The sequence below is a fragment of the Musa acuminata genome, chromosome BXJ3-10 (assembly GCF_036884655.1).
Source record: "Musa acuminata AAA Group cultivar baxijiao chromosome BXJ3-10, Cavendish_Baxijiao_AAA, whole genome shotgun sequence".
Lineage (NCBI taxonomy): Eukaryota > Viridiplantae > Streptophyta > Magnoliopsida > Zingiberales > Musaceae > Musa > Musa acuminata.
In genome coordinates this window covers 15,684,362-15,711,421 of record NC_088358.1, presented here as the reverse complement: position 1 = coordinate 15,711,421, position 27,060 = coordinate 15,684,362, and the positions used below count along the sequence as shown (strand labels likewise).

Sequence of the window (27,060 nt, the reverse complement as noted above, 5' to 3'; positions counted from 1 at the left end):
ATATTGATAGGGGGAGTTAAGGTTAACTCTGTCATCAATTGGTTGTCATCATAAAAAAGGGAGAGATTGTTGAATCTTGGATTTTGATGATGAAACCAATTGATAGTTTTTATCTAATCTATGTTTTAAGTGACATAGGAAGTTTCGTTCAAGGAGAGACAATTAAAAGCAGGAAGAATCATGTTGGGCCAGAGTGGAACATGTTAGAAGATTGGACATCGAGCCGATGGATCGGTTAACATATCGGTAGAAGACTTCGGGCCATGGGTTTAGGCATCGAGCCAAAAAGAGTGGAAATTATATTAAAAAATCAGAGTTGCAGAGGTCAACTAGCCGATTAAGCAATAGGCCGTAAGAGAGAACGATGCACCGAAGAATTGGACGAGGCGTCGATGAACCAATGACATATCGGATAATATTTGATTAGCTTTATAATAATTATCTAGATCGAAGTAGGTTTTAGACATAATTGGGCTGAAATTGGGCCAACTCAATTAAAAGCTAGTTGGGCCCAAGTTTGGGTTGTGTTGGGCTAAGTGAAAGGCCTAAATAGTGACCCAATAGATGGAACCATCGATGGCACAGTCTCCAAGACTATGTCAAGTAGTGGTACTACCTAGACTTAGTCTTCAAGACTATCAAGTGGTAGTACCGCTAGTTTGGGTAGTGGTACCACCCAGACACAGTCTCCCAAGCGACGATACCACCTAATATCAGTGCTATAGGTGATGGTGCTGCCCAACAGCATGTAATGCAATGATATGCATATAATGTATTGTATATAGTCATGATTATAATTGCTTTGACTTGAATTCATAATTTTGTTGAATCTTGAATTTTGATGATGAAATCAATTGATAAATGACCTAATCCATATGTTGTGATAAGTGTTGTAGGATTAACTACGATAATGGATAAGGCATCAAGCATATATTGGGTCAGAGTCAAAGATCGGATGATATGTCGAAGATTTGAACGATGTGCCAGAAGCTTGTCAAGAGTTCGTCGGGAGTTCACCGAGAGCTCATCAGGAGTTCGTTAAAAGCTTGCTGAGAGTTTGTTAAGAGTTCGTTGAGAGTTTGCTAGAAGTTCGCCAAGAGTTTATCAGGAGTTTGCCAAAAAAATACCGAAAAGTTTACCGAAAGTTCATCGAAACTTTGTCAGAAGAACAATTGACATACCGGACAAAGATTGCTTAGTTAATGCATTAATTGTAGTAGTTAGAACCAAAAGTAAGTTAGGATTGGGAGGAAATCTAACTAACATAGTTAGGGGCCAATTGGGCTCAAAACAAGACTAAGTTGCGCTATATGGAAGGCCCACTCGGCCACTTAGAGCCTTGCCAAGCAGTGGCACCGCCCAGGGTGGGCGGTGGAACTACTTGAGGCTCAGCCTCCCGCCCAGACTGGGTGGTGGTACCGTCGACAGTTAATGTTGCCAAGCAATGGTACTACCCTATCAGGTGATGGTACTACTAGAGCCTAGTCTCCGAGGCTCTATCAGGCGATAGTACCGCCAGACTGGGTGATGGTACCGCCCAGTGTCAAAGTACCTAGCAATGGTATCGCCCTATAATGGCGATGGCATCGCCAGTACCCCAGAAATTCGAGAAGAAATACATTTTGGCTCCAATTCTGAAACCTTTGGTGCCTATAAATGCCCCACTCCTTTTTACATGAAAAGATAACAAAAAGAGTAGAAAAGTATGAAAAAATTCTTTAAGTGTCGGGGTGTAAAAGTGTTATAAAAGTGCTAAGGGTCCTCTTTCTTCAACTTTATAATCATTAGAGAAGAGGTGTGGGGCTTGTAAGGGTTGTCTCCTAAACCCGTGAAATGGAGAAAAACTTTATAGGAAGGTGGTTAGTCTTTACCTATTGAAAGAAGACAATTAGTGGACACCGATGACCTCGACGGAGGAGGAATCAAAAGTGGACGTAGGTCACAACGACCAAACCACTATAAATCCTGTGTGTTCTTTCCTTACTACTTTCTTTTATTACTTATCTGCACTCTATGCTTTACATTTACCCTAAGTCATTACTTTCATTACTTTCTGATATGGGCTTTGACGAAACGATTTTGTCGAACGAATCTTTCCAAATCAACGTAATTTTTATCACTATACTAATTCACCCCCCCCTCTTAGTGACGTATTGATCCTAACATCTTTTACACTAAGACCTCACTTCTCCCACTTCTAAACACTAGGAGGAAGAGACTATATACTTCAAGAAAGTTTACAATACTTTTTTCTTAAGTATTCTTTCCTCTTTCTACTCTTTTTCTGGTTGACTCAATCAAGAATAACTAGGGTATTTATAAACCCCAAATGGCTTCAAAAAATAAAGCCAAAATTCAAATCCCTAGATTTTCTGGATACTAGCAGTACCACCACTTGCATTATACAGTACCACTGTCTACAGCCCTGACCATTGGCGGTACCACCACCTAGTCTAGGCAATACCATTTCCTAATAGTCTGGGAGATTGTGTCTATATGGTACTACTACTAGTATAGGTGGTACTACCGCTTGACATTAGCGGTACTATCGCTTGACACTAGCGATACCACCATCGTGTCACAGACAAACTTCTAAACATGATGTTTGATATAATGCTTATATATGTCCGTGTCTTTTGGTATGTTCATGCTTTGCACAACATGTAGAGGGATGGTCGAAGGCTTAATAGTCCTATTTTAGTTGGGTTTGGTGGCTGCTTTAGACTTGTAAATAAAGGTTGTGTCATGTGGACACTTGTGAGAGATTTTCGGTCTATAATAGATCATTTTGACCCTTTATTGTGTAACTATTTAGAGCTTGTAAAGTCTGTTTGTAATTTGTATTTTCTATGAAGTGTTTCTTGGAATGTTTGCTTATGGATCCCGAGTGAGGCGTTCTCTCTAACCCGTTTTCTCTTTTGTAGGTCATAAGAGATCATGGGAGGCTTCGGGGAGGCTTACATATGCGGACGGACACGCAAGGGTGCTACACGATGCAAAACCAGTTAAGTCCATGACAGATGGTATTAGAGTGGGACAAGCACTCATAGAAACACTTGGCATGCAAACATGGGGTACCTAGTGGGGCTGCGTTGAGGGTAGTCAGCACATGCGCGACCGTTTGGGGGCAAAACGGGTATGAAGATGCAGGGAAAAGGAGTCGCTCGGAGGAGCAGGTATCTGAGATTGGCATTCAGAGAAATGGCCAACCCTTCGCGCAAGAGGCACCACGAGAACAGGCAAGCTTGGAAGAATACGGAGCGCACAAAGGTTAGGATGGCTGAGTTTGAGCTACGGCTCAACGTTGACAACTATACTTGATGGTGCTCAAGGCAAGCGAGGTGCTTGGTAAAGGATAAGACCATGCAAGGTAGAATGAGTTGCTCAACGACCAAAAGAGTTATGCAAAGCTCATAGAGGTGAGGGAAATTGCTAATTCGAAGAATTCGGTACTCATGCATGGGCTTGTATGCAGACGATGGAATGTTCGCGACCATCCCAAGGCGACTGAAACTTGGCGCCATGGAGCATTGAAACTTTCTCTTCGGCATGTGAAGGATACGTCTGTAGGAGGCTGAAGTGTGCAACGAGTTCAGCATGTTGCTAGGCCTTGAGTGATGCAGCGGGAGTTGTATTGATGTGGAGTTGCAATCTAGCAAGTGCGTTTGCAGGAGGCAGAACAATGCATAGTTTGTTTAGCAAATCAGAGTAGTCCAAAGGGATGGTGGTCTCCGAAATGAAGAGAGATGTTGCTCCAACGGAATAATTATCTAGGAGAGATAAGTCCCGGCTCTCCAGAGGGAGAATCATGTGGGATGGACCGCACATGTTGAGGAGGAGTACCTTAACAAACAACAACTCCATGAAGCTCAATGGACCTAGCAAGCGGCGAGGAGTCGTCGTATGATCTCGCTTGAGAGAATGCATTGGTGTATGCATTGCGAGATCAAGTGAGGGAGCGACCCAAAGCAATACAAATGAAGGCACACTTGGAGTCGATATGGAAATCAGACTCAAGGGAGGGCTGACCCGTGGAATGGTGGGTGCAAGGGCCACCATCAACTCAATGCAAAAAAGAGGAACGGAGCAACTTGGGTGTAACTTGGCGAGGTACCCAAGCCACATGAAGGGAGCCAGCATAGAAGATGAAACATGGAGCGGAGGCACAGTGCTTTCCTTGGACAGAGGTCAAGGACATGAACTCTTGCAAAGGCAAGAGCAGGATCATGTTGTTCTATGGGTCCTTCATTCTGACGGATCGGACTCATCTTGCATAGTGCCAAAGATGAAGGGAGCTTCTAGGCAAATGTACCTTACCTCGGAGAAGCATTTGATGGAGGAACTAAGGCGACTCAACTTGCGGAGGTAAAGTTGGGTTCAGAAAGCCTTGGCACGGGGCAAGAGGATGCAAAGGTGGGTACTCTTGAAGAATATGCCACAATGTTGCTAGTCAAGTTGCTAGGCAAGAAGCGGTGCGCAACCGAGATTGTGCTGGTAGGGGCAGAGGCCCAGGATCCAGACAATGGTGCACCATTTTCAATGAAGTCAGTGGACTTCAGGAGCTACTAGGCGATGGACTGTCCTAGAGTGGTGCTTCATCTAGGTGTGACCCAAGAATAGGTGGATAAAGGTCGATTGCCAAAGGAACGAACAAAATAGAATGTGGAAGAGACCCTGCAATGTATTAGCAGAAGCCACACAGGGAGGGCTCACAATTCGAGTTCATTCCACAAGGATCAGAATGCAATAGAGATGTCACCAAGAGGTGACATGGTGCAGTGGATCATGGTGAAACAGTTTGTGGCAATGCGATACACACGACATTGTCCCGTGAGGGACTAGATCATACGGAGGTATGATCGGGTGGTACTGGAAGCACCACTTCGGTGAACAACATGACAGCAAGAAGGGTTATGGATTCAAGGAGTGAAGGCCATGGTACCGCAGAGGCGGGTCTTCCGTGCATGTATCGAATTTTGCATTGGATGAAAGCCTTGGTCATCAGCATATGGGGGCTATGTTCCACCAAGAAAAAAGTTTGAATGTATATACCAATGAGTCCCATGGGAGGGACTTGATCATGTAGAGGTATAATCGAAGCAGTTGGAGAGTTGGACTGCTCTAGAGCCCATATTTGCTTAAGGGAGCCCGGCAAGTTAGAGGACAAGGTCGAGTAAGCGAACGTTACTACCAAGGAAGCTAAGAAGAACAAAATCGGTGCAAATCCTACAGTATAATGGTAGAGGCCATGTATAGGAGTTGTAGTCTGTCTTTCCATCGACCAAAGGGAGCTGTTTGGAGAACACAGAGGTCTTGAAGCAGGGGGTCAAAAGGGGCGAGGAAGTGATGACGAGTCCAGAGGGACTTAGCTACCCAAAATCCAGCATCAATTAGAATGGAGGTGGACTCGAAGGAGTGCCACAGAGACATATCTACTGATCGTGAAGAAAAGGAATGCAGATGCGAGGCGACGGATAGTAGGGCCATGGGCATGGCAGCGCCTGTTAGGATCGGAGCGGCACTAAGAGGGGGGGTGAATTAGTGCAGCGAATTAAAACTTCAGTTTTGATAAATATTTCGTACGATGACAAGCAATATCAATGGAAACCGATTTTAGAAGCTTGATAACTTAGAAACATATGGAAGCGTAGTAACTAAGTAGAGAAGTTTGCAGTATGTAAATGGCAAGAGTAGGATGCAAACCAGATAACGCAGCAGTTTTTAAAGTGGTTCGATCAAAATGACCTACATCCACTTGCGAAGCCTTCTTCGAAGAGGCTTCCAACTTCCACTAGCAAATTTCTTGTAAGGGAAGGACTAATACCCCTCTTACAACCTTTACAAGTGATTCACACTCTTACAATTCTTTTCAACAAGATGGGAGGAGGTGAACAATTAAGCAATATGAAAAACAAGGCTTGCAAAAACTATTCTAAGGCTCTTAACTCAAACTATTGCTTTTAAAAAGGTTGTGATCTCAGCTGAGATTTGAGGGGTATTTATAGGCCTTAAGAGGATTCAAATTTGGGCTCCAAAATTTGAATTCTCTTTGGTTCCCGATGTTGGCGGTGCCACCGCCCAGCCAAGCGGTGCCACCGTCTAGCCCAGGCGGTGCCACCGCCTGGCTCTCGGGTGCTAGGCAGTGCCACCGCCAAATCTGGCGGTGCCACCGCCTACACTATTTCAGCTCACTGGTTGGGCTCCAAAATTGGCCCAAACCAGTCCGAACTAGAGCCCAATTGGCCCCTACTTGGTTTATAGGATTAACACCTAATCCTAACCCTAAGTAACGTACTAACTACGAATTTAAAGACATTTTCTAAGCTATTATAAAGTCTGTAAGTCGAGACTTCTTCCGGCGAGCTTCCGACGAACTTCCGACGATTTTCCAATAAACTCTCGGAAACCATTCTGCGGACTCCCGGCAAGCTCCTAGACTTCACGATTTGATCTTGACGAGTTCCAACGAGCTTCTTCGGCAAGCTCCGATCTTTCTCGGCGAGCTCTGCGAACTTCCAACGAACCTTCCAGCGAGCTTCCGAAAAACCCTTCGGCAACCTCCCTACTCATTCTCGGCTAGTTCCGGCAGCATTCCCGATGAACCTTCGGACTTCCATCAAAATCTCAAACTCGCAATGAATCCTTCGTGCTTGACTCCGACACTTTGTTTTGCTTTATGTCTTCGTCGTTATCGTAGTTAATCCTGCATAATTAAGCTAAAACTCTACTCCGATCTAGACAATTATTATAACATGAATTGACATTCTGTTGCCCGGCACGTCATTGGTTGGCGCTTCGTCCGATTCTTCGGTGCATCATCCTCTCTTGTAGCTTGTTGCCCAATCGGCGGTTGACCTCCACAACCCCGATATTCTTAGCGCAATTTCGCTCTCCTTGGCCCAATGCCCGACGTCCGAAGCCTTCTACCGTCCAATATCTTGATGTGATCTCCTCCGGCGCAACGTCAATTCCTCCTGCGTTAACTGTCTAATCCTGATCGAGTAGACCTGCATCACTCAAAATGCAGTTTAAAATATAAACACATATCAAGTGGTTTCATCATCAAAATACGAGATTCAACAGCGCCATGGTACCGTAGAGGCGGGGCTTCCATAAAAGTCATTGATCCCTTGCTCTCATGAAGGGAGAGCGCTTGGTCGTGAAAAGGGCCAAGGAGGTGGAGCATGCAGAGGCAAACTCTAAGTACCAAGACAAGGCTGAAGGGCAGAGGCCAAGAAACTTCGTAAGACCAGTGTCAACGAGCTTCTCATCAAGATAGCCGAAAGTAAAGGACTTCAGGTCATGCAAGAGTGCACGACCAAGGAACGAAGCAGCGGTGTTGTACCTTTGCTACTTAGTGGAGTAGGCGACAAGGTTGATAGAGAAGATGGTACAATACCAAAAGTGACCAAATCTATTAGAGAATTACTCCAAGTTGGGGTGAAAACTTCCTACATTCTAGAAGTTCGATGGCATTGAGAAGGTGAATCACAGTAACTAACTCAACACAAGGAGTGCAAACACTTTAAGTGCTTCAGAAGTGTGAGCAAAGAGCATACGAAGGCCAGTAACTAGCTCGATACATAGAGTACAATCTCGAGGAGGATGGCGAAGTTGAGTAACCTTTGCCTTCTCAACTCTTAAGAGAATGGGTGAAACTGAGTACCCCAATTCTTTTATCTATCCAGTAGAGGAGCTCTACACAGGTACAAAGACTCTTCGAAGATAATAGAAGACAATAGTTATCAAATCCTCACCAATGGCGATCAGTGCTACTAAGAGTAGATTGTTCGCTTCATTTTCCAACGAAATGCCAATCGAAAGCGAAAGTGATGCGAACCTACTTGGAAGTGACAACTAAGTGAAAGAAGAGTCAATGGGCAAATTTTGTGGAGGAAGGACCCAAAACTTCAGAAGTTTGTGACACGGTGCTCGTTAAAGCTCCAACAAGCATCCACCCAATTCAAGCAGCATAAGGCATTTGAGAGACTAGCGCATAGTAAGGATGGTCTTTTCCGGAGGATTCGCAGGAACCAACAGAGATCAACACAACTCAGCCAACCCCATACTAGAGTCAAGAGTCATTGGCGATTTGAAGCAACATGGTGGATCAAAGGTTCGACTACTCAAAAACAGCAGCGGAGAGCAGTTGGGAGCCAGGAGACGTATTATAGCTGGAGCAGAAGATTGAAGACTCAGCAAATGTAAGGAGTTGTAGTGTCGGCAAAGGCTTCGACAAGGACGTCAAAGGAATAAGTGGGGGAAAATGTCATGGACAAACTTCTAGACAGGATGTTTGATATAATGCTTATGTATGTCCGTGTCTTTTGGTATGTTCTGCTTTGCACAGCATGTAGAGGGACAGCCGAAGGCTTAATAGTCCCATTTTAGTTGGGTTTGGTGGTTGTTTTAAGCTTGTAAATAAAGGTTGTGTCATATGGACACTTATGAGAGATTTTTGATCTGTAGTGGATCATTTTGACCCTTTGTTGTGTAACTATTCAGAGCTTATAAAGTCTGTTTATAATTTGCATTGTCTATAAAGTGTTTCTTGGAATGTTTGCTTGTGGATCCCGAGTGAGGCGTTTTCTCTAACCCTTTTTCTCTTTTGTAGGTCCTAAGGGACCATGGGAGGCTTCGGGGAGGCTAACCTATGCGGACGGACACGCAAGGGTGCCGCACGACTTAGGCAAAACCAACTAAGTCCGTGACAATTGGGTCTTTTGAAAAATATACACTTTGTACGTTCTAACTCATAAGCAGTTCCACCGCCTGGTCTGGCGGTACCATCGCCTAACCCAACTTTGGGTCACTGAATGGGCCTCCTAATGGGCTTGAATCAGTCTCGATTCAAGCCCAATGGGCCCCCTAATTGAGTTAGTAAGGTTACACCCGAAACTAACTCAATTAAGACCTAATTACAACAATCAAGATATAAACAATTACAAGATAAGAATTCTATATTGTTCTGCATGTCATTTGTTCATCTGGTGCTTCGTTCGAACCTTCGACGTATCATTCTCTCTTTCGGTGTATTGTCCGATCCATCGACATATTGACCTCCACAACATCTGATCTTCCCGACGCAATGTCCGATTCTTTTGGCCCGATGCCCGAACTCATGGCACGAAGTCCTTTCGGCACGTCGACCAATCTTCCAGCCCGACGTCCGATCTTCTGACATGATGCTCTCTAGCCCAATGTCTAATTCTCCTGGTTCAATAAATTTATCTTTCCACGATCAAAGTTAGTCTTATGTCACTCAAACACTTATTAAATCATAATTTCATCAATTGATTTCATTATTAAAATCCGAGATTGAACACAACAAACATAAAGTGCTAGTCACAATCGACTTCGAGCGCTAGTCATGGACAAGTGATGGTCGCAACGACTAGGAGATGAATAGGGGAGGAAGGAATTCTTAAAAGCAAAGACAATCTAACGGCATCAAGAAAAAAATTATTATAAAAAAATTTAGAAAATAAAATTTTCTCAATCATGTGCTCAAATCATCTACATGCGGATTGTTATTAGTAAATTTACATACTATATTTATACCTCACGGTATTATAATATGTATGCATGGCTTGAGTGTTCAAATCATCCCCTTCATAACAAATTCTTTTTCATGAAAAACCAAGTGTCCCTCCTCTACTTCAAGTTCATGTTTGCGGCCATGACCCTCATCCAGCTCGTCGGCTCCGCGATCGGTCGCATGAACATCAAGGCGTGGATGGCCTTCATCCCCCTGTGGCTGCTTTTCTCCTTCACCATCAGAGCATTCAGCCTCTGGGGCCGAGGCTTCCTCTACCACTGGGGCGTCATCGACTACTCCGGCGGCTACGTCATCCATGTCACCTATGGGGTCGTCGGCTTCACCGCCGCTTACTGAGTATGCATGCATCACATGACTCACTGAATCACCGACACTAACGTGCATGCCCCACTATCTTGTTTAGGTCGGCCCGAGGTTGAAGAGCGACAGGGAGATGTTCTCACCCAACAACAGACTACTGATGCTGAACGGAGCGCGGCTGCTGTGGCTGGGCGGGTCCGGCTTCAACGACAGGGAAAGATTCTGCATCACTTCCGGTGCAGGCATGTCCCCAATATCCTTAACCTGACACTAATTCATCTCATATATCTGCTATGCGTTCCATAGTAATGTACGTAGTTGCAAAGGATTTGCTCATATTTCAAATTGATATGGCATCAAGAAGTCAACAGGAGAATCCACTTCAATCACCTCGCACCATCGTTAATGTTCTTAATCCACAGATATGTAGTTTCAGAGGCTTCAAATAAGTGGCATATTCTTTCATTTTTGTGAGAATCGGTATAATCAAATAGTCATTTGTGACGAAAATATTCATGCTTATGAGACGATAGATATTCTGAAAGGATAGTCTCGTATCGTTAAAGATTACAAAAATTAAATTTTATATATTAAATTTGATCTAACTTAGAAGTTTAACTTTTTGAATTGAATTGATATCACTGTTATAATATTAAGCAACTACTCCATGACAATAGCGACCATTTAGAACAACTGTTCTTGCATGGCCGATGGCAGGACTATGCAAGCATGGGCAGCAATGGTGATGGGAACTGTAGCGGGAAGCGTCCCATCGTTCACCATGATGATCCTCCACAAGAAGTCCGCACTGCTTCAGAAGCTGGACGACAACCTCGCCGTCTTCCATACCCACGCCATCGCCGGAGTCCTCGATGGCCTCACCGGCCTCCTGGTGGAGCCGCACTATGCCGCCTCATCCTCCCCGATCCCGGTTCCAAGGGCACCGCCGACGACGGCGGCATCTTCCAGTGTTAGAATATGTGGTCCTTTTATAATTGAATAAGATAAATCTTCTGAGATCTCATTGTAGACCCTCTGCTCTCGCCTATAAAAGGACAGGATCTTAGGGGGTGTCAACGTATAGACAGACCCTCTCCGTTGAGGGATTCAGTTATTCTCCTCGACTCTCTCCCCAAAACCTTCTCTTTGCACTCCTTCAGATTGCGTGTGGATTAAAGACGGTCAGATTAAAGACGGTGCTTGCAGCTATTTTGGATTAAAGACGGTGCTTAGCAGATCAACGGGATCTCTGAACATATGACATCAAAAGGTACGCATCGTATAATTAGATCTATGTATTGATTTCAATCCTGACATATAGGTTATTTCCGCATTATTGACATAACATAATTACATATCTTTATGCTTACAATTGGTATTAGAGCCCGGTTTTTGAAATCATGCATTAGATCTGTAAATTAATTTACGATGCATAATTACCAATCTTCCAAGAACTGCTAAGCAGTAATGGTCACCGTCGACCTCACTGCAAATCTGCGGTTACGCTGAGTAGCGTGCGCATCACAGAATCCGTCCCATATGCGGACATCATAGAACCCGTCCCATATGCCGACATCACAGAACCTGTCCCATATGCCGACATCACAGAACTTGTCCCATATGCGGGCATTACAGAATCCGTCCCGTACGCGGGCATTACAGAATCCGTCCCGTACGTGGACATTACAGAATCCGTCCCATACACGGGCATTACAGAATTCGTCCCGTACGCGGGCATTACAGAACCCGTCCACGCGACGGCATTACAGAACCCGTCCACACGACGGCATCACAGAACCCGTCCACGCGACCGTGGACGGCATCACATAACCCATCCATGTGACGGCATCATAGAACCCGGTCGCACACGGCCAGAACCCGTCGATGCGACGGTCGGCCGCACGCAGGCAGACAGCCCAGGTGGCGGCCATGCGTGAGTAGGCCGTGCACAGGCGGCGGCCGCGCGTTGGCAGTAGCCACCCGCGGGCAGGAACCGCCGCAGCGGCAGCGGCCGCGCGTGAGCAGTAGCAGCCCCGCGGCGGCAGCGCCGTGGCGGTAGTGGCCGCGCACAGGCTAGAACTGTCGCTGGTAGCCGCGCACAAGCGGCTGGGCCGCAGGCAGCAGCGACCGCACCGCTTACGCAAGCGACGGCGGCGATGGCAGATTAGGGTTTTGGCATATTTATGTTTTTGCCCTCGAGGCTAGGGTTTTGAAAAATTACAGTTTTACCCTTTGCAAATATCATAATTAGTTCTGTCAACATATTTACGGTTTTACCCTCGGGTCTAATTTCTGTCAAATTACAGTTCTGCCATTCGCATATTTTCGATTTATATCCTATCAAATATTTTTGGTTTTTTATCATTATGAAATTGAGAAATTTAGGTTATATTCTCAATTATAAAATTGATAAATATCATTTATTATAATTATGATTAATTTTAATCATGATTATATTTTTGATTATTTGATTGGATTTAATTTTGATTAAAAAAACTATAAATTATGGTTTATTTTATGGTTTTATCATATAAATTATTCATTATATATGTGGTAAATAAAATTAAAATCCAATTATTGTTTTTGGAATTTTCATTTATTTATTCACATGTATATGCTTGAAATTATCATATGAGTTTTATTAAAGTTCAATAATTATTATGGTTATTTATTATTGAACTATTTAGCATTAATATTCAATAATTATTATTGTTATTTATTATTGAATTGCTTTGCATTAATGTTCAATAATTGTTACGGTTATTTATTATTGAACTGCTTTACATAAATATTCAATAATTATTATGGTTATTTATTATTGAACTACTTAGCATTAATATTCAATAATTATTATTGTTATTTATTATTGAATTGCTTTGCATTAATGTTCAATAATTGTTATGGTTATTTATTATTGAACTGTTTTACATAAATGTTCAATAATTATTATTGTTATTTTATTATTGAACTACTTAGTAAAATTAAAGAAATATTGATGAATATTATTTGTAATTTATTTCTCTAAGTTTTATCTGACTAGTAGTTGCCAAAGTGGCCTGGGATGATAAACTTTTGTGATATAAATTACAATAAAAGTTTTATCATTTTATAGGATATTTTTATTTTATATTATTGCATTAGTCTTGTAGCCACGAAAGTGACCTAGAATAATGACTTATAAAATAATATTAAGGAATTAGTCCTAAGTGACATTAAGGAAATAATATTCATAATGACACATATAATTAGGAGATTTAGATAATCCCAAAGGGGAATCTAATTCAAATAATTATGTGATGGGGTAGGATGATACTATTTTAGATATCCTTGCAGTTTAGGGTTGTATACCCAAAGGTAACAATACCTATTCCTCAAGGATGGTATCAGTCCTCCATAAATATTCTTGAGTAAACACTAGATATGTCAATATTTCACCCAAAGGTGTAATATAGATGATATCAATAGTTCATCAATTTTTTACAAACTCAAAGCATTAATGTTGTTATATATATTTTTTTGCAGTGGTACTTCCGCATATACATTCATATGCTTCTAGTGTCCTTGTACTTTCTGGATCAAATTATTCAGAATGGTTAGAGCATGTACAATTTACACTGGGTGTATTAGATCTTGATCTAGCATTACTTGTTGAAAAGCCTGCAGACTTGACTGATAAAAGTACTACAGAACAAGTTAATGAAATGAATGCTTGGGAAAGATCTAATAGGCTTAGTTTAATGTTCATAAGAATGACAATTGCAAATAACATAAAGACTTCATTACCGATTGTAACTAGCGCAAAGGAATATTTAAAGGTAAGACAGATTTAAATCTGCTGATAAGTTATTGGCTGGCACATTGATGAAAGAACTGACTACGGCTCAGTATGATGGTACTCAAAGAATTCAGGATCATATCCTCAATATGGCTGACAAAGCTGCAAAACTTAAAACATTAGGCATGAATGTTGATGAATCTTTCCTCGTACAATTTATTCTCAATTCTCTTACTTCTCAATTTGGCCCATTCAAGATTCACTACAATACAAATAAAGATAAGTGGGACTTGAATGAGCTGACTAGCATGTGTGTTCTGGAAGAATTGATATTAAGGCAGGAAAATTCATATAATGTCATGACGACTACTCAAGGAGGTGATAATAAGAAAAGAAAGTTGAAGCATCATCCATCAAAGAGATTTGCTAAGTCTGGAAATATTAAACAGACTAATGAAAAGAAAGCCTTTACTGTAAAGTGCTTCTTTTGTGGCAAGAAAGGACATGTGAAGCAGGATTGCATTAAACGCAAGACTTGGTTCGAAAAGAAAGGTATTAACTCGACCTTTGTATGTTTCGAATCAAACATTACAGAAGTTCCTTCTAATACTTGGTGGATTGATTCCGGTGCTTCAACTCATGTTACAAATAACATGTAGGGATTTCATTCAATTCGGAAACCAAAAGAACATGAAAGATTCATCATTATGGGAAATCGTCTTAAAGCGAAAGTGATATCAATGGGAACTTATCGTCTACGCTTAGAGACGGGTCACTTGATGGATCTTGTTGACACATGTTATGTCCCTACAATTTCTAGAAATTTGATTTCTCTTTCTAGAATTGATGAGTTAGGATATTGTATTTCTTTTGGTAGTGGCAAACTCAACATATTTTACGATTCAATAAAAGTTGGTTCTGGAATTCTGTGTGATGGTTTGTACAGAATTAATTTGGATCTTGAGTTTGCAAAGACACTAATGACCCTGCAATCAAATGTTAGATTGAAACATAGTTTTAATAATGAAAGATCTTCTATATTGTGGCATAAACGATTGGGGCATATCTCCAAGGAAAGAATTGAAAGATTAGTGAAGGATAATATTTTGAAACATTTAGACTTCACTGATTTTGATATTTGTATAGATTGCATTAAGGGAAAGCAAACTAAACAAATAAAGAAAAATGCCACAAGAAGTAAAGAACTCCTTGAGATTATTCATACTGATATCTGCGGACCACTCCATATTCCTTGTTTTAGTGGAGAAAAATATTTCATCACATTTATAGATGATCTGTCCAGATATGGCAAAGTTTATCTAATACATAAAAAGTCTCAAGCCGTTGATACTCTTGAAGTATACATAAATGAGGTTGAGAGACAATTAGATAGAAAAGTTAAAATTGTCAGATCTGACAGAGGTGGTGAATTTTATGGCAGATATGATGGATCTAGTCAGAATATTGGTCCTTTTGCTAGATTCCTAGAACAATGGGGTATTTGTGCTCAATATGCATTACCAAGTGTGCCACAACAGAACGGTGTTGCTGAAAGGTGAAATCATACTCTGATGGATATGGTTAGGAGCATGATGAGTTATTCCTTTGTACCTGAGTCGATGTGGGGTGAAGCTCTTAAGACAGCTATGTATATCTTGAACAGGGTTCCTAGTAAGTCAGTTTCATCGACTCTATTTGAGTTATGGACTGGTAGGAAGCCCAGTCTGAGACATTTACATATTTGGGGATGTCCTGTAGAGATAAGAGTATTCAATCCACATGAAAAGAAATTGGATCCAAGAACTATTTCAGGATATTTTATTGGTTATCTAGAAAAATCGAAGGGATACAAATTTTATTGCCCTAATCATAGTATGAGAATAGTAGAATCTGGTAATGCAAAATTCCTAGAAAATGGCGAAATCAGTGGGAGTGAAAAATCTCGAAGGGTTAATTTTGATATTGAGGAGATTCAGGTTAATTCTCCCATATCATCTCTTGTCCGAGAGATTGTTGTTCCTCAAATCAATGAGAGTATTGATGAGGGTGAACAACAAAATAACATCCAAGAACTCTCACATGATGTTGATGTCGCCACTGATGATCTTGTAGAACAATCACAATTGGTAGATTTGAGAAGATCTCAAAGGAACAGGAAACATGTCATTTCTGATGATTATGTTGTATATCTACAAGAATCAGATTATGATATAGGAATAAAAAGAGACCCCTTATCGTTTTCACAAGCCATAGAAAGTAACAATTCTGAAAAATGGTATGATGTAATGAAAGAAGAGTTAAAATCAATGGTACAGAATGATGTCTAGGATCTCGTTGAATTGCCCAATGATTGTAAAAGAGTCGGTTGTAAATGGGTCTTTAAGACAAAACACGACTCAACGGGCAATATCGAACGATATAAAGCCAAACTTGTGGCCAAAGGTTTTTCTCAGAAGGAAGGCATCGACTATAATGAGACTTTTTCTCCTGTTTCTAAAAAGGACTCATTGAGAATCGTTATGGCATTAGTAGCTCATTATGATCTTGAGTTGCATCAGATGGATGTGAAAACAGCATTTCTGAACGGGGATCTAGATGAGGAAATCTATATGGAACAACCCGAAGGATTCATAGAAAAGGGAAAAGAAAGTTGGGCTTGTAAACTTAAGAAATTCATTTATGGCCTTAAACAAGCTTCCAGACAATGGTATATAAAGTTTCATAATACCATTACTTCCTTCGGATTTAAGGAAAATACTGTTGATCAGTGTATATACCTGAAGGTAAGTGGGAGCAAGTTTATTATATTGGTCTTATATGTGGATGATATTTTACTTGCCAGTAGTGATCTTGGTTTATTGCACGAAACCAAGATATTTCTCAACAAGAACTTTAAGATGGTTGATATGAATGAGGCATCCTATGTTATTGGCATTGAGATATTCAGAGATAGATCTCAAGGATTATTAGGATTATCTCAGAAAGGATATATTGATCGTATCTTGGAGAGATTTAATATGTAGCTTTGCTCAACCAATGATGTACCTATTACTAAAGGTGAAAAATTCAGTCAAAACCAGTGCCCAAGAAATGACTTAGAAAAGAATCAAATGAAAAATATTCCTTATGGATGCGCAGTTGGAAGTCTATTATATACTCAAACCTATACAAGACCAGATATCAGTTTTACAATTGTAATGCTGGGAAGATATCAAAGCAACCCAAGAATGGAACATTAGAAAGCTGCAAAGAAAGTAATGAAATATCTATAAGGGACAAAAGATTATATGCTCACATACAGGAGATCTGATCAGCTTGAAGTAACTGGATATTCATATGCTGATTTTGCAAATTGCCTCGACAGTAGGAAGTCCACTTCAGGATTTGTATTTATATTAGCTGGTGGGGCAATTTCTTGGAAAAGTACAAAGCAATCGCTTATTGCATCATCAACAATGGAAGCTGAATTTGTGGCATGCTTTGAGGCCACAAATCAAGCTTTATGGCTGCGAAATTTTATCTCAGGACTTGGTGTGGTCGACTCAATTGCCAAGCCGCTGAAGATATTTTGTAATAACACCGCAGCAATTTTCTTCTCTAAGAATAGCAAGTACTTTAGTGGTTCCAAGCACATTTAGATAAAGTACTTGGTGGTTAGAGAAAGAGTCCAGAAACAGCAAGTGTTAATTGAGAACTTGAGCACCACTATGATGATTGCTGACCCATTGACAAAAGCTTTACAAAGCAAAATATTCAAAGAACATGTTCTTAGAATGGGGCTTGTGAGCAAGTCATAAAGGATATGGTGATACATGTTTATGTGGATGCTATTATTGACATTTTACTTAATTAAAGTTATCTGTTTTTGCTATCCTATTTACATTTATGTTTATGCATATTATGGTTGAATGTAATAACAGGATTGTCTTGACAAGACAAATTACAAGGGTCATTATGGACTATATTAGGAAAGACTAACAATGTTGTGGTACATAGAAGGGAGTATGACATTGATGAAATACAACCGCTATGACTCGCATTGATAGTTGGACTTAATATAGTATTATTATGTTTATTAGGCTTATTGGCTTATTTTTAAAACATGGCCATGTATAAAATGCTTTTCAAAATTTCTTGGAATCCAATTAGGTAAAATTGTTTTTAAACAAATTTTGTTTTGTTTGTTTTGATTTTGTATCTCTTTTATATCTTATCAATTAATGGGCCAAGTGGGAGAATATTAGAATATATGGTCTTTTTATAATTGAATAAGATATATAATAGAATAACTAATTGGGTTCCGTTCAGATATTTTAGCCAATAGACTAAGTCCACTACCGAACGATTCGTCGGAGATATGAGAAAATCTTCCGAGATCTCATCGTAGACCCTCTGCTCTCGCCTATAAAAGGACAGGATCTCTAGGGGTTGAGGGTGTGTTAGAGCGTCATATTGTTGACACGTATAGACAGATAGAGCGTCATATTGTTGACACGTATAGACAGATAGAGCGTCATATTGTTGACACGTATAGACAGACGCACCTCTCCTGGATAGGAAGAGAGGAGAAAGGGTCTACTCTCCTGGATAGGAAGAGAGGAGAAAGGGTCTACTCTCCTTGCACTCCTTCAGATTGCGTGCGATTGGATTAAAGACGATCGAATTAAAGACAGTGCTTGCAGCTATTTTGGATTAAAGACTGTACTTAGTAGATCAACGAGATCTCTGGACATATGACATCAAAAGGTACGCATCGTATAATTAGATCTATGTATTGATTTTAATCCTAGCATATAGATTATTTCCGTATTATTGACATTCCGTATTATTGACATAGCATAATTACATATCTTTATGCTTACATCCAGCTCTTCAAGCAGCTGGTGGGAGCCGTTTTCGTCACCGTGTGGAACCTCGTGGCCACCACAACCATACTGCTGGCCATCGCCCGGTTCACGCCGCTGCGGAGGCCAAATGACCAGCTGCTGATAGGCGACGACGCGGACCACGGGTAGGAGGCCTACGCTCTGTGGGGCGCGGGGAGAGGTTCGACGCGACGCGGCATGTGACGGTGCTGCGGGCTGACGATGCCATCCATTAATAGGATGAGAGAGGCCAAACGGAGCCAGAGGAGTCACAATCATAACACGCTTGCCTGCTGCATGTGTTTGTAGAAATGACAGGCACTTCCTGGTTGAGACTTGCGGGTTAAATGACACTTCTCACTTTGTGATAACAAAATAAGACAGTTTCTGAGTTTGTCTGCTGCATGTGTTTGTAGAAATGACAGGCACTTGAATTAAGGAAGGGTTTTGTTTGATTCGTTAAAATTTCCTCTTTAACTGACACTTGTTACTTTGTGACAACAAAGTAAGAGTTTCTGAGTTTGGGCATCAGAAACAAGTTTTATGACCTGCTTATAGGCTTAAAATGCTACGGTTTCTTTCTTGTATCAACATCCAGAAACTAAGTATGAATAGAGCAAATGACGGATGAAGGAAAGCAATACAAAATAAGGCGAATAGAAAAAAAATAAAAATAAAAACATTTGTGGCTGCTGGGATTCGAGCCCAGGTCTCCACGGCCACAACGTGGAATTCTAACCACTAAACTACAGCCACTTTGATGTTACAGTTTATTTTAATTTCATATTTATTCTAAATTATAGTTCAGAATAAATTATTTACAACAGCACATTAATAATTTAGGTTAAATGTGAAAAGATTGTATAATTAATTACTCAGCTCAGCTAATTCTCTCGGTGACGAGATCTTCCCTCGTAAAATCCACATAAATGAAAATGATCAATCAGAACGCAGGTAAAAACAAAGATAACATCTTAAAATCCCTCCCTCACTTTCATTTTTTGATATATATCTATTGACGCATTCTAGTGGTTAGTCTGTTCCTGCACAGATAAATCACCATATAATGTAACAAAAAAAATTGTTTAATTTTTTTTAAAAAAAATTCAATTGATATACGACTTTATCAAGCATGTTGCACGCTTAAATTCAATCAGTATACAAATAATAATGTCGAAAGATTCAAGCATTTGAGAATATGTTAGGCTTGAAACAGAATAATGGGCAGAAAACGAGAGGTAAAAGACCTCGTATCACCGACAAGAATAAGAGTTTAAATAGACAAATGTGTCCCACAAACAACCACACAATCATCTCAGCTTAACAGATTAAGGTGACTGTGTGACAAGGAATGGTAAGAAAAATAAACTTCAGACCACAACCACAAGACAGTAAAGCCACCCCATGGTGAATTTGCAAGCATCCAGTAGCAGTTACAAACGACCAAATTGAGAATAACTTTCCATACCTTGTCCTGCAAAGAGCATTTCATTAAGCTGCAGAGCATAGACAGGCCTTTGGAAAACCTTTTCCAACTGAATGAACAGGGACAACTCCAAATTCTTCAGAATCTCATCTTTCTTTAGGTGAACTTCTAGGGCACGATACACCATTTTTCCTGCTGCTTGTAGCATTTGGTTGGAAAGCAGAGTCTTCGGCTGTTCGTGTACGTGGGGATCTTGAAAACTTCTGCCTGGAAATTTGAAGATTGGACATGTTATGATTAACCAAGAAAGCAAAACTTAGGAGTGCTGGAAATATTATCCTCCTATATTGAGAGTATCATCGTCGTCTCTTGGGCATTAGAAAATTCAGTTGAAAACTAAAGCAACTTAATTATTCAAGGCAATACGAAAAACCTTGGTCATTATGCCATCCATAGAACACAGAAATGCTAACATAATCAATACTGATCCAAGCAAGCTTGCCTTCGTATGGAAATTGGAACCTGGTCACCTATCTTTCCAGAAGCATCCCTCTTGTCGACAGGATCACCACCCTGTTTCAGTAATAATTTATTTTCAGATAATTGTGGGAGTAAAAAAGCATCAGATGAAGCTACTAAAGGAATATGTAATCAAATTTCATGAGTGCACAACTTACTAAACATTAAAGCCAAAAACAAGAGGTTAGCCATAAAAATGACAAAATTTCAATACACTACCACAAAAATGTTTCAAACATAACCACACATAGGCAACAAAGTAGTAAAACACATCTCAACAAAGTCCTTCCTGACCCTAGATGCTGTTTCAAAAATATGCATCATCAAATGAGGTAATTGGAATAGATTGATAACAATCCACATGAAGTAACAACGAACGTTGTTACTTACACCTTTCATATATCAAATAGTTTTAATATACGATCCACGTGACTAAAGTTGTGCCAAAAGTTGGTGAAATATCTATAATCCCAGCAAGTAAATATTGTTGTTCACTCAGATGAAGCAGAAGCAGCTGATAGTAACTAAATCAGCTAGTATGGTGAACGCATCATGTTCTCATTCAGATAAAGGATTATCATTATTGTTTAAAATATAGCAAACCAAAGACTAATGCAAAATTGTTGTAACTAATCCAGCATATAGATCTGTCTGGAACGGTATGCTGAAATGAGCAACCAAGATATCATAAAATGAGGTGATATATTGCATATATTGGCATAAAAATAAACCACTTTGCCTAGTTTTATGTCTAGCAATTGACGATGGATTGATATAAAAAAATATTTCAAATTTATAATGCATCTTCCAGATCAATAAATGGTGAACATAATTTCAAACATGTCTAAACCAAGAAAGATGTCACATGTTATCTAGCAAACAGGCTTCCACAATTTCAAGAAAAATGGAACACAACTTCCAAGTTACACCAGCAACTATGGACCAGGAAAAAAATGGTGAGAAGTTGTCAAAGTTTTTGACAATGTGATCATCTTGTGCTGATGATCACATTGTAATCATGGATTGCTGTACTGAGGCATACCAGTCAGCATGCCTGATAGAATACCATAATCTTGTGCTGGTGCTGAGAGTATGCCAACACAAACCTTGACAATGTGACCATCTTGTATTGCTTGGCACAGGGCCCATGGTATCACAGGTCAATCAGCATGCTTTGGCCTGCCCAAGTTCTGAAACACTATTGGTGGACAACACAACAATCATTGAGAGTCTATAATTATTTAGCAAACGAATCATGTTATTGTAGTTCGAGTAAAAGTGGGCTGTCACCACTAGTTAATCTCATGCATAGCTATCAGAAGCATTCATCTAAGGTATCAGAACAAATATTGTATTAACATCAAGAAGTCATTAGTTTCACTACCCATTTTTCTTGTATTAACAATAGTTTGGAATACATATTCTTAATAGCATTAACATACATGATACACATAACATTCCAAAGCTCATTTAAATCTCAGGTAAACCTGTCCTATGATTTTTTTCAAGCCCACAAACCACGTTGAAGTCCTTCATTTTATGTGAAACAGTTTTGTCACATGTAACAGTTCTTGGAATACTCAATTCCTTTGAAGTATTTGCTCAATCCAGTTTCTCTCGGACTTTCAAGGCATGATCTACAAGTTAATATAGATTATGCACCTATGAACATATCAATGTTAGATAAAATTACAATGTGTTATTTCTTACTCATCCAATAATACACTAACGATGAAATCGAATGAGCCAGTTAACAAAGTTAACTCTTTATGTGCCAAGAAATTTCATACCTCAAATGGGTACATTAGTCACTTAATTTACCATATTTTTTTCATATTCCTATAAAATATACTTTTACCCATTCTTTTTACTCCAAAACAGAGTCCTCCACATCATTGTAATCATGCATGGTCATATTGCATCACAAAGCACCATTCTAGCTTAGAACACAACTTATGTCTTGAGTTACACCTACATCATGTCTACATAACCTGGAATTCTGTTAGTCTACACCAACAAAACAAAATATCTGTTTTGGTATATGCGAGTCTTAAAGACATCACAGAAACAGGATCATCTCAATATTGAAAAGAGTAAGCTACCCTACTACTACAAGATGCATAATTCAATATTGAACAATTTGAGCTATTTTTTTTCACCAAGCGAGTGGAGGAATACAACAAGTTTATGATGTTCTTACTTCAACAAATGATGCTAAAATCCCCTCATCTGCTTGAACTTTTGGTTCAGCCAGAGGCTGTTCCTTGTCTTTCTCATTAATCAATCTCCCCACGAGACCCATCTTCCTTTTTTTCCTGCTCAATGTCCACACTTTCTTATCCCGGACCTTCCACATAATTCCCTTCCTAAAGATGACCTTCTCTGACTTCCACCCCGGGCAGCTGGTATCAATTACCGTCACATCCGTCCTCGAGTACGCCGACAAGTCCAAGTCCACCGGACTACCGGCCGTGCCCCGCTTTCTCCGCAGCTTTGACCGGCTCTTCTTGGCCTCGGCCACACTGTTGTCCGCGCTGGAGGGCGGAGACGTCGCCGGAAGGGAACGGCAGCCGTCAATGCTGGCGGAAGCCGAGGGTACGCAGACCTTAGGGTTGGGCTGCTTTCGGGAGCTCTTCTTGGCCTTGAGGGCCCGGACCACGGGCGGTCCTCCCATAACAAAGAGCTCCGCGAGGACACCGCCCACGAGATCGAAGAGCCGCTGCTTCCCATCAGTAGAAGCGCCCGGGGGCGGAGGCGGTTGCAGATGTTTTTTCCGGCGGCGTGGATTGGCGAGAGGCTCTGGAGGCGGCGGATCGGAGAGTACTTCCTCGGGGGGAGGAGGAGGAGGAGGAGGAGGAGGAGGAGGAGGAGAGTTAGGGCTAGGGTTGGAAGCGGAATCAGGGGAGAGGAAGTGGTCGAGGTGGAGGTGGGCGGGGACGGAGAAACCCCTGGAGCTGTGGAGGCGTTCGAGCCAATTGGAAGTCGACTTGGTGTTGGAGGTGGAAGTGGAGATCGAGAAGAGCATTTTGCTGGTAAAGGAGAAAAAGAGAGGGATCTTTATAAACTCGCCAACCTAAAGATGCAGAGAATGAGAAAGAGATGGGAACGAGGGGTGTGATTAGAAGCTTTGATACAGTGGAAAAGACTCTGTTTGGTAGAGAAGAGGAAAAAGCAAGGATTATCGCTGACATGAACACACCGCTCGCGTACACGTGCTTTGCACATGTTTACTTGAAAGATGTAATATTAATTTCATTAAAATAATATTTAAACAAAGTATTATTACATAACAAAATTAAAAAACTTACCTGCTAATATGAACATACATAAATTATGGTGAAAATGAAAACAATCCGAGAGATTAATATGTAAAATGCCAAAAGTGTCAAAAGTAATAGAAAGACTATTACGCAATCAAGAGTGATTATAGGAATTAATATGCAAAACCCCTGGATAACTATTAGGGCTTACTGGAGGGGAAGGACGTCAATCATTAAACCATGGCGGATTCTACTCATCAGCTCTTCTCCGCTCGCCAATTCTAAACGTCTTTCTTCTTGCATGTTTCGCTCGCTCAAAGCCTTTGCTTCTATTTCTTCTTCTTTCGCTTCTTGTACTTGCTTTGTTTCGTTTGTTGCCCATAAAAAATACGGTCCCCTTTGACTCGTCCATAGCGCCAGAGAGTCCTCCACGAAGAATTAAAGAGTAGATTATGAAAAAAAAAATTTATTTATTAAAATAATAAATATTTTATACAAGTTTTGAGAAAAAAAATTTCAATCAATCATTTAAATCATGAAAAAAAAATTTAATGAGGTCCTCTTTGATCCTCACATCATTGATTAAAGATATAAGAAAGCAAAGATATTATTTCATCTTATATTATGCTTTTATAAGATTGGAGCTTTCGTCAACGATTTTAATCTTGAATCGATATAATTAAAATATCTTATAAGCGTGAGGTTTTGGAAGGAAATCTACTAATTGATCAAAAGTATATACATAAAAAACACATAGTTGATATTTGACAACTTGATCTTTTACGAAGTGGAAATCGATGACAATATGTTTCATGTGTGAGTGGAACACTAGATTAGCGCATACGTAAGTGACACCAATTGAGTGAATTTAGAAGTGATGTCAAAGTTTTTGTAATAGATTGGTGACCTAGTTGAGTTCTACGGTAATGACTTAGTATTCAATTTTAATAATGGATCTTGCAATTGTTTTTTGTTTCTTGAAACTATAATTGATTGGATGTGCTCAAAAGAAGACAATATAGGTTGATGTAAATGTTATATCATTAATGTTGCTTGTCTAATTACCATTAATGAAGGCATAGAGATGAAGTGGTGAGAGTTTATCAAGAAAAAGTTCATGATTGAGAGTCCCTTTTAGATATCGTAAGACTTATTTTACTATAAACCAATGCATAGTAGAGGGTCAATGTATAAATTATGATAATTTGTTGATTATAAATGAGATGTCTAGACGTGTGAGAGATAAATAATATAAGAAGCCAAGTACTTGTCATGTGGGATCCATAATAGGGCTGCCATCATATAATTTGAGTGATTTAGTAATTGATAGTGGGGTGACAACTTCTTTAATATTTTGCATATTTATTTTTTATAGTAGATCTTGAATGTACTTCATCTAAGGTAGGAAAAGTTTAAAAGATATGAATGTTGCTTCCACTCCCAAAAGTAACTTAAGATTGCTTCCACTCCCAAAAGTAACTTAAGATTCCTAGATCTTTGATGGAGAATCGATCTGCCAACTACTTAAGGAATTATTTGATTTTCATAAGATTATTGCCTATAATGATAATGTCATCTACATACTATATAGTACTTCCCTTTTGTTGTCATAGAAATAATCAAGTATTAGACTTGGAGTTAATGAAGTCAATTGATACCAAAAATGAACCAAGTTCGATATACCAAGCTCTTAGAACTTGATGAAGTTCATAAATAACTTTTCATATTTTACAAATATGACTTGAATATTAAGGGTGGATAAAGCTAGGAGGTTGCTACATAAAGACATCTTCAGTTAAGGTCCCCTATAAGAAAGCATTATTAATATCTAGTTGACGTATGTGCTAGCTTTAAGTGACAACCAAACTCAAAATAAATCGGATTATTATTGGTTTAACAATTGGATTGAATGTTTTCATAAAGTCAACACTTAGATTGTTGATGAAACCCTTTGACCAATAGATATACTTTGTATTTAGCAACAGATCCATCTGGGTTTTACTTAATTTGAAAGATCCACTTATATCATATGATATTTTATGTGTGATGAAATGGTGTAAGGGTTCATGTGGCATTACAGAATGAGGCATTTGTTGGAAAATCTTGGAGGCAATATCATATGTGCAGCGGAAGAACAGAAAACAAAACCCCCAATTCCCAAAGATATGTTCATCGTCGTGCGAAGATTGGTACGCAAAAATCCATGAAACTTAAAACTATGTATAGAATAGATTGTGTTATTTAGGGAGATCGTATATCCCTAAATCCCTATAGATCTCTAGGAGATGGTGAAGGAAGTCATGCGCCCTCCTCTCTAGTGATGATGCACACAGCAGGGCTGCGACGATGCTCCTCAAAACTCTATGCTTGCTTTGAGGTAGAGAAGGGGAGGAGAATAGGAGAGGCAAGCAAAGGCTCTAGCCTATGAACCACTGAATCCCTCCTATTTATAGATGTCCCATATCAACTTAACCCTAATGAATCCTCCCCTTATTGGGTATTGGATCTCCATCCATCTACTCAAGCCTCTTAGATTAGTGAATCTCTATCCAATAATCTATCATGGGCTCTTATTGGATCTCGTCCATGGGATCCAATAATTTAGGGGCTTATTGAATATCCAATAAGATAGGAGCTCCGACGGATATCTCATATCCGAACCTCTACTCATCGTAATGACTACCATATGTGTATGACCCTCTAGGCCTAATACCGAGCTGGCCGTGAGTCATACCTGTCAGAACTCCTTCTGACTCAGTGAATTATTATCTCCATAATAATTCACTCGACTCATCGACTACAGACATATTAGGCCACTACGTCGCAGTCCCCAAATGATATAAAGGAATCCAATCTATTGGACCTGTCTGTCCTTAGTTACCATGTATCTATAGTCTCTCATCCATCTAATATCCCAAAGACTATATACCGGGCATGGTGCTGTCAGACCCATACGGTTTCTACTCGAGTCTCGCTTTAATTGGATTCTCCCAAAGAACTCTTTTTCTCTCAATCCGAATGACCTTAGCTTTAATTGGATTCTCCCAAAGAACTCTTTTTCTCTCAATCCGAATGACCCTAGCTAGGGATTTGTTTGAGCAAGAACACGAGATATTCCTCTCATGAAATCGAGTGTGGATGATCCTCTATCGATGCTCAATAGCCCTTATAAGATTGACTACCACTCCCGAAGACTGGTTGTGCTAGATTTGGGACATCTAAACCTATAAGTTCGATATCAAAGAGTGGAGCACTCATATAGGACATCCTTGGTGTCTCAAGTCTAAGGACTAGATACACCACTAGGACCATGAAATTATTATTTGACGATAAGGCATCATCAACTATCCAGCATT

At 40.0% G+C, this 27,060-nt stretch overlaps 1 protein-coding gene, 1 non-coding gene and 1 pseudogene across 3 annotated transcripts; 1 reads left to right on the top strand and 2 right to left on the bottom strand.

The window, feature by feature from the left end:
- Nucleotides 1-9,631: 9,631 nt before the first annotated feature.
- Nucleotides 9,632-18,878, top strand: LOC135650603 (ammonium transporter 2 member 1-like; annotated as a pseudogene).
- Nucleotides 18,879-19,183: 305 nt separating this feature from the next.
- On the bottom strand, nt 19,184-19,255 carry TRNAH-GUG (transfer RNA histidin (anticodon GUG)). The gene has a single exon. It is a non-coding gene; the product is annotated as a tRNA-His (tRNA).
- A 497-nt stretch (nt 19,256-19,752) lies between these two features.
- On the bottom strand, nt 19,753-23,588 carry LOC135650700 (uncharacterized). Of its 2 annotated transcripts, none has more exons than XM_065170245.1 (3): nt 22,645-23,588; nt 20,359-20,498; nt 19,753-20,192 (listed from the first exon to the last, which is right to left on the bottom strand). In XM_065170245.1, exons 1-2 carry the CDS (start codon nt 23,467-23,469, stop codon nt 20,403-20,405), a joined length of 921 nt encoding a protein of 306 aa, XP_065026317.1. In that variant the 5' UTR covers nt 23,470-23,588; the 3' UTR covers nt 19,753-20,192; nt 20,359-20,402. The 2 variants fall into 2 exon arrangements, with proteins under 2 accessions (XP_065026317.1, XP_065026316.1); XM_065170244.1 differs by having other exon boundaries at nt 20,428-20,498.
- Nucleotides 23,589-27,060: the final 3,472 nt, after the last annotated feature.